This window comes from Pimephales promelas, chromosome 17, assembly GCF_988280905.1.
Source record: "Pimephales promelas chromosome 17, fPimPro1.hap1.1, whole genome shotgun sequence".
In the NCBI taxonomy this organism is placed as follows: Eukaryota; Metazoa; Chordata; class Actinopteri; order Cypriniformes; family Leuciscidae; genus Pimephales; species Pimephales promelas.
Window position 1 is genome coordinate 8324995 of NC_142785.1, and position 8437 is coordinate 8333431.

Below are 8437 nucleotides of genomic sequence, written 5' to 3' on the forward strand. Positions count from 1 at the left end.
TAGAGTTTATTATTGTGGAGCTTTATTCCTTCATGGAGATATGATGTCCATACAGACTGCCTGAAAGCTGACATGCAGTTGTGTTTTAACACAAAAGGGAGAATGAGCCCTGTTCCTCCATGCCTTCTCCTCATCTCTGGGGTCTCGTAATCCCAAAGAATCTCCCAAATCCTTCATATTGGCAGCACATTCAAGCTTTTGAACCCATTGAAAACAACACTACATAAATTGTCATGACTTAACATAATTAATTCCAAATAGATGTGGGCAGTGCAAAGACAAAACAGGGAAGTACGTTCACAGTTTACAGGCTATGAAGCAATAGCAGAATTAGGGAACCAGGTTGAAGGTGGCGTTTAGAAGCACTTGCGATGCACAATGGATGGCCCGGCCTCATCGTACTCCTGCTTGCTTATCCACATCTGCTGGAAGGTGGAGAGAGAGGCCAGGATGGAGCCGCCAATCCATACTGAATACTTGCGCTCAGGTGGGGCGATGATCTGTGTACATACAGGGTGGAATCAGTGTCAGTATTGTTGAGATTTTCAAGTAATTTTAAAGTGTTTTTATTTTTTTTTATTTCAGTTTTTACGATAACCCTGGCTAGAGGAGAAACTGATTCACTAGGGAGAAAAAAAAAAGATTTTAATCATATATTCCTAATCAGCCTGAGACCTTGATCTTCATGGTGCTGGGGGCCAAAGCAGTGATCTCCTTCTGCATTCTGTCTGCTATACCAGGGTACATGGTGGTACCACCGGACAGCACGTTGTTAGCGTACAGGTCCTTACGGATGTCAATGTCGCATTTCATGATGCTGTTGTAAGTGGTTTCATGAATGCCAGCCGATTCCATTCCTAACACAAAGCGCAAATCGATGCATTTAAGCATATGGATCAAAGTGCTCTGAATTCATCATTTGAAAAGAGATGGGAAGAAAACCTCACCGATGAAGGATGGCTGGAAGAGCGTCTCAGGGCAGCGGAACCTCTCATTGCCAATGGTGATGACCTGTCCGTCGGGAAGCTCATAGCTCTTCTCCAGGGAGGAGGAAGAGGCTGCGGTGGCCATCTCATTCTCAAAGTCCAGCGCGACATAGCACAGCTTCTCCTTGATGTCACGGACAATTTCTCTTTCAGCTATAAAAGGCAGATGAGAGAGTTGCAAATCAGTATTTATCATTATTTGATAATAATTTAAGTAAATGTTTCTTATGCCACTGGAAACTGTTTCTTGATTACATATGAAGAGTTCAGATGCAAAAGCCTCTAAGTGCCCTTTGAAATTTTCTTCTAGAATGATCATTTTTATCAAGCTTGTATATTTAAGTTCAGTGATTTCACTTAAATGGCAATGATAATTACCTATTAATTGTTATTTAAGTGAAATTACTGAACTTAAATATACAAGTTTGATAAAAATCATCCTTAAAGAAGAAAATTTCAAATGGCATTTAGAGGCTTTTGCATCTGAACTCTTCATATATATTCCTGTCATGACAACTCTTGGCGTGTTTGCCATGGTAATGTTTTTTTTTTACATTCTGTCACCTGATGGGAGTTTTAGTTCCTTGTCACTGTCACATTTTGATTTTGGCTTGCTTAGTTGGGGACACTTAATATTCAACGATATTATTGATCTGCATTGACACCATTATATGAGAATTAAGGTTTTTGATGAAAACATTCCAGGGTTTGCTCCATATAATGGACTTCAATGGGAATCAAACAGTTCAAGGCACAAATGAGAGTTTCAGTGCAGCTTTAAAGGGCTTTAAACCACACCAGACGATGAATAAGGGTCTTATCTAGCGAAACCATCTGTCATTTCAAAAATAATTGAAATAGTTTAAGTTTTATTAGCACAAATGCTCGCCTTGCTCTGTTCTGTGATGAGCGTTCAAACTCATTCATCAAGATGAATGAATCTTTTTTTTTTTCGAGGCATGACTCGAAGGGTCCTCGATAAGACCCTTATTCATCGTCTGCTGTTGTTTAAAAAGCCATTTGAAGTTGCACTGAAACTCTCATTTGGACCTTGAACCGTTTGGTTCCCAATGAAGTCCATTATATGGAGAAAATCCTGGAATGTTTTCATCAAAAACCTTAATTTCTTTTCGACTGAAGAAAGAAATACGTAGATATCTTGGATGACATGGGGGTGAGTAAATTATCAGTCAAAAGTTATCAAAAGACTATAACATTACATAATACATTATACATATTACATTAACATATACATTATTTTCCTGTTATCACTCTAAAGCTACTTTGAAACAAACTATTGTAAAAAGCGTTATTAATAAAGGGGACTTGACTTGGTAATGTGTATGACAATGTTGAGATGTTTGGTATTTAGAGAATTGATCTGCTACGCTGTTGCTGTGAGCAAGTAAGACATGCTGCTACTGTACAATATAGCATACCAGCCCGTTCTCATCCCAAGGCGTCACATACTGACGCTTTTGACAATGCGTAGACATCCAACGCACATAGATATATATGGGCCAGAAGGCGCCTCCTAGTGGTCTAACCCTAACCCTACCCCAGACCTAAACCTACCCATAACCGAAGCTTGTTATATTGACACTAAAGGGTGCCACGTGCGTTGGATATATACGCATTTTCAAAAGCGTCACTATATGACCCCCTAGGATGAGAATGCGTTGTGCATACATGAATTACCTACATGAGCATACATGGGTGGTGATGGCGCAGTGGATAAGACATATAAGAACCCGGGTTCGAATCCACTGCCAGACACCAATGTGTCCTTAAGCAAGACACTTAACCCCTAGTTGCTCCAGAGGCGTGCGACTTCTCTCTCATATATAGCAATTGTAACTCGCTTTGGATAAAAGCGTCAGCTAAATGAATAAATGTAAAGTAGATCTATGCAGGTGGAGCTGGGGAAGCAGGAATATTCATTATACTGGTACTATTTATGTCCAGACCCACCAGTTGTGACAAATGAGTAGCCTCTTTCAGTCAGGATCTTCATGAGGTAGTCAGTGAGATCACGCCCGGCCAAATCCAAACGCATAATGGCATGTGGAAGAGCGTAGCCCTCGTAAATGGGCACATTATGGGTGACACCATCACCAGAGTCAAGAACAATGCCTAGTCAAGAAAAAGAAAGCATTTGGTAAAGCACATTCATAACATTTTAAGTCAAATATGTGCTTCGACTTGTTTGACAGGTGAACTGACCTGTTGTACGCCCTGAAGCATAGAGGGACAGCACCGCTTGGATAGCTACATACATGGCTGGAACATTGAAGGTCTCGAACATGATCTGCAAAGTGAGAACCAACAGTCTTTGAGATTTACTGAAAGTCAGGTGAAAATAGAGATTTTTCTGATTACCCAAATGTTCTTTTTGACAACCCCAACAGAACAATTCTTAAAATCAGTCATTAAGATCGATTTTAAGATCAGTCATTCTGTGTATGCTGCATCAATGCATATTTCTGTAGAACTGTCATCTCGGCCTGAAGAAATATACAACCTGATCAGTTTTATCTGATTAGCTGGTTGTTTTTAGTAAATCAAAAATTCCCTAAAAAACACGTATGAGTTCTTTAAATGAATAATGAAAACCTAACAAGTTGCAATTTGAAGCAATCTGAAACACATTATAACTAACTGCTCTCTGCTAAATCATTAGCAGGGTCCGTATTTTTGGTTTTTAAAGAAATGAATTTTTCAAAGAAAAAAACTAAATCAATATATATGCAATAACACATTAAAGTGATTAAAAAAGAAAGTAAATGGATGTATAATGTAACAAAAAAATGAACAGTATAATAAAAGAAAAAAAAATCATCTGTTTTTAAAATGAGTAATAATTAGAAATGTTTCTTAAATCAGCATATTAGACTGATTTCTGAAGGGTCAAGTGACACTGAAGACTGGTGTAATGATAGTGAAAATTCAGCTTCGCAATAACTGGAATTCATTTACTTTTTTTAGAAAACAGTTATTTTAAACTGTAACAATATTCACATAATATTCACCAACAGCCTTGGTGAGCTTAAGAGACTTTTCTTTCAAAAAACATGCGTACCGACCCCAAACTTTTGAAAGATTATGGAAGCAAAACGGACATTATAATATACTTGGAACCAAATTGAGAGATGGATGGAACTGGAATTAGCATTTTTGAGTAGTTTGGGAGTTTTGGGTTTTTTAGAAAAGCCATTTTTAATTTAAAATGTAGTAAGTTCTGTTGTTATCATGACTTGACTTTCATATTATGTTATAGGTCCAACATAAATTACACATAAAAATACCTCAAACATTAATTTCAAGCCATGTGGAATTTGTTTTCTACTACCGACAGTCATAGCAGTTAAATGATCACTTAGGCCTACATATAAAGCACACACTCATTCATGTTTGAGGTTTGACAGTGTGTAATTTATGTAGAGCAAAAAAGAACAAATATTTTATTTACAAACCCGTGTCACAAGTAAACAACTTACCAGTTTATTTGTAAGTGCACATGTTTTATCACAGACACACTGCGCTAAATGCTGCGGGTGTTGAGTGAAATCACCCTTTGTCTGGTGAAACTAGTGTGGGTGTATCTTGTAAACACCTCAATAACCTAAGGGCTTAATGTAGGCGTTATACCAAATGCTTGTCCGTTTTCTATACTAAAATGTATCTACAGATCTTACATAATCAGTTTTCTCATTCAATTCAGCTCTAACCTGGGTCATCTTCTCCCTGTTGGCTTTGGGATTGAGGGGGGCTTCTGTCAGCAGAGTGGGATGCTCCTCTGGAGCCACACGGAGTTCGTTGTAGAAAGAGTGATGCCAGATCTGTTGAACATAAAAAAAATAGACATTATTAACAAACAAACCGCTTTCACGTCAAATGCTTTAGGATGATAGGTGGGCATATTGTGCACAAGTGTGTAAAGTGAAAGCTCTCTCTTACGGTTCAGCAGATTGTGTAGGCCGAGATATTATCATAATAAGCAGGAATCGTTTGAGTGTTTTGGAAAAGTGCCATTATAATGGAATTTACGACAGAATTATGGAAAGATTGCAATACATAAATTCAAGCCTTATGATGTTTGCTGTAAAAGAGATATGTTTAGTAGACTGTTTAGACTTATTCCTTATTTGCACTTATCATGTTTTGGTTTGTTTGATAGGATCTGCTTACTTTTTCCATGTCGTCCCAGTTTGTGATGATGCCGTGCTCGATAGGGTACTTCAGGGTCAGGATTCCTCTTTTGCTTTGTGCCTCGTCACCAACATAACTATCTTTCTGCCCCATTCCCACCATCACACCCTGAGGAAAAAGTAAAACCCAGTCAAGGCATGTACACAAAAAACAGCCATCAAAAAGTAAGAGTGAGTTCTATGTAATTCTATCTTAATCTCTTCTATACTTGAATGCAGACTGGTACTGGATGTAGTCCAACTTTCCCCCAAAACATTTGGAATCAGCTCAAGAATAATAAGTAAACGGCTCAGGGCATAACATGAAGTTTTGAAAGGTTATGTAAGCAAAACGTACGTTTGCAAGTGCACCTTGTTAACCTCAAATACACGCTCAATCAAAACATTTTATGTTTTTCTTGTTTCAAATGTACTGTAGTGTTGAGTGACGCTCACCTGGTGTCTGGGACGACCCACAATGGAGGGGAACACCGCTCTGGGAGCGTCATCCCCGGCGAAGCCTGCCTTACACAGTCCTGATCCATTGTCGCACACAAGGGCAGTACTTTCTTCGTCGTCACACATTTTCAGCTCAGATTTCCTTCCTTACTCCAATTGGAGACAATCACTGGAAGAAAGTGTCATCATTAATATATATGCTCAGTTTTAAATACCTCTTTAGACTTGTCTTAAATTAGAAAAAAAAAAGATTCATAAATGAAATAAAAAGAAAATGTATGCAAAAAAAATTGCATTTTTCTTTAAGATATAGGGTTAGTTTTTATAGTTGTTATAATTAGCTTAATAAAAAAACATTAAAGGTCAATGGTATGTGCTCATTTAGAAGGGAAATAACCATACGTGTTTGACAACAAAGTATTCACCACACCCTTTTAAACTATGAAAAGGAATACTTCAAAGCACGTAGGTGCACTTGGCACGTTCATTCATAAACCAATTGATTCTCAACTGTTATTTCCTGGTAAGCAGGGAACAGAATTTGTTTAAAATGTAGCTTTAAACTTTGCTTTGGCAATATTTTGTGTCGCTAGCTCTAACTCTGACGTAATGCAAGAAATTATACTAATAATTTGTATTAATTTGGAGAAAATGTGTACACACACACGCGCGCGCACACACATTTTCTAAACATCCGTCCTGCAGCCCTTACTGAGTGCACTATGGGAAAATGTCCTAATTTGGAAATGATGGAGAAGCATGTCTGTCTTTGGACTCCCTCCCTTTGTCTCTGCCTCTCTACGATATTTCATGAAAAAAGAGAGTGGGTAAGAAAAAGAGGGGATGGGTCAGCGGTCCAGAAGAACCATATTTAGTCATAAACCTCACAAATCAAATGGGCTTCCACAGAGTCCAGATTTATCGAAACCGTCACCTTAATTTAACAACACACACGCCCTTTGAGCCTTTAACATTTAGCATCATCATGAAATCACATTACAGACACTAAAATGAAGATGCCGCCTCAGACATGCAGTATGTAGTTATGCGATAGTTCTAAAACATAAATGCTTTTAGAAAGTATCATTTGAGTGTAGGTGAAATCATTCTGCAAAAGGAAAATATATCTTTACTTTAAGAAGGCTAATCTCTAGAAAGACTTGATTTCATCATCATCATCAGTGTAAAAACATTACACAGCAATACACAACAATGAAGACCAACCAGACTAACCAACACATCTTAAAGCAGCTTACACCTGTGCAGAAACCATTTCTTTATACAATTAGATATAGACAGCGAATTTCAAGTTGAAGCACTTAAAACGTACTTAAAACAGACTTTTGCAAAGTACCAAATCGGGTTGACAGATGGAGAAGGAGAATGAGAGAGCGAGGATGCGAGTGGTGTGAGTTGAGGTAAATGACACTTACCCTGACAGTGCTAGGCCGGGGGAGGGGATTTAGCCACTTGGTGATGGTGTGCTTCTCACTGGCTTGTGGTGTACTTATGTAGTTCCCCATCCCTGCTCACCGCACCCTCCCACATCCCAAACAAGGAGCCTGGGCTGCACTCAGATCGGTAGCCTCACTCCACTAAAGCCTTATAGGGATGACTGGGAGAAAACACTCCAATCCGGGCGGCAGTCCTCCTGCCTCATCACTCAGGGCATTCCAATGGCCCTTTTTGTTTTTTTTTTTCCTCCTCAGAAATGTTGGGGACCTCACCATGCAGGAACATAAACAGAGAGCTGGGCCCTGCCCTACTACTAGGAAACACATCAAGGTCCACACCTGAGACAGAGAAAGAACAGCACAATGAATTTGGATTACATCATTACAGAGTTGGATCACACACTAAAAGTACGTGGGAGTGGAAAAGTTCAAACTGCTATGTGTTTATGTATATATCAACTAATAGCACTGGTAACATGCAACCTATTTGTACACATATGGTCAAAGGTTTGAGGTCAGTAAGATATTATATCGGTTGTGAAAAAAGCCTCATGACTCACCTAAAGCATTATTAAGAACACTGTTCAATTTCTCATAATGCAATCTAATCAACCAATCACATGGCAGTTGCTACAATGTATTTAGGGGTGTGGTCCTGGTCAAGACAATCTCCTGAACTCCAAACTGAATGTCAGAATGGGAAAGAAAGGTGATTTAAGCAATTTTGAGAGTGGTTGGTGCCGGTCTGAGTATTTCACAATCTGCTCAGTTATTGGGATTTTCACGCACAACCATTTCTAGGGTTTACAAAGAATGGTGTGAAAAGGTAATAACGTCCAGTATGCGGCAGTCCTGTGAGCGAAAATGCCTTGTTGATGCTAGAGGTCAGAGGAGAATGGGCCGACTGATTCAAGCTGATGGAAGAGCAACTTTGACTGAAATAACCACTCGTTACAACCGAGGTATGCAGCAATGTATTTGTGAAGCCACAACACGCACAACCTTGAGGCGGATGGGCTACGACAGCAGAAGACCCCACCGGGTACCACTCATGTCCACTACAAATAGGAAAAAGAGGCTACAATTTGCAAGAGCTCACCAAAATTGGTCAGTTGAAGACTGGATAAATGTTGCCTGGTCTGACGAGTGAGTCTCGATTTCTGTTGAGACATTCAGATGGTAGAGTCAGAATTTGGCGTAAACAGAATGAGAACATGGATCCATCATGCCTTGTTACCACTGTGCAGGCTGGTGGTGGTGGTGTAATGGTGTGGGGGACGTTTTCTTGGCACACTTTAGGCCCCTTAGTGCCAATTGGGCATCGTTTAAATGCCACGGCCTACCTGAGCAT

General features: G+C 39.3%; 1 protein-coding gene across 1 annotated transcript; it reads right to left on the bottom strand.

Moving 5' to 3' along the window:
* Nucleotides 1–7223, bottom strand: acta2 (actin alpha 2, smooth muscle). Its single transcript, XM_039685415.2, has 9 exons — nucleotides 7066–7223; nucleotides 5630–5801; nucleotides 5175–5303; nucleotides 4715–4825; nucleotides 3210–3294; nucleotides 2958–3119; nucleotides 948–1139; nucleotides 676–857; nucleotides 1–500 (listed from the first exon to the last, which is right to left on the bottom strand). The coding sequence occupies exons 2-9, from the start codon at nucleotides 5756–5758 to the stop codon at nucleotides 357–359; spliced, it is 1134 nt and encodes a 377-aa protein (XP_039541349.1). The 5' UTR covers nucleotides 5759–5801; nucleotides 7066–7223; the 3' UTR covers nucleotides 1–356.
* Nucleotides 7224–8437: the final 1214 nt, after the last annotated feature.

Bases quoted from the DNA above. Each gene is read 5' to 3' on its own strand.
- acta2 (XM_039685415.2), bottom strand. From the start codon at position 5,758: ATGTGTGACGACGAAGAAAGTACTGCCCTTGTGTGCGACAATGGATCA. The intron at 3,120-3,209 runs GTCAGTTCACCT...TTTCTTGACTAG, and splicing joins TGCTTCAGGGCGTACAACAG to GCATTGTTCTTGACTCTGGT. The intron at 501-675 runs GTCTCAGGCTGA...GTATGTACACAG, and splicing joins CCAGCACCATGAAGATCAAG to ATCATCGCCCCACCTGAGCG.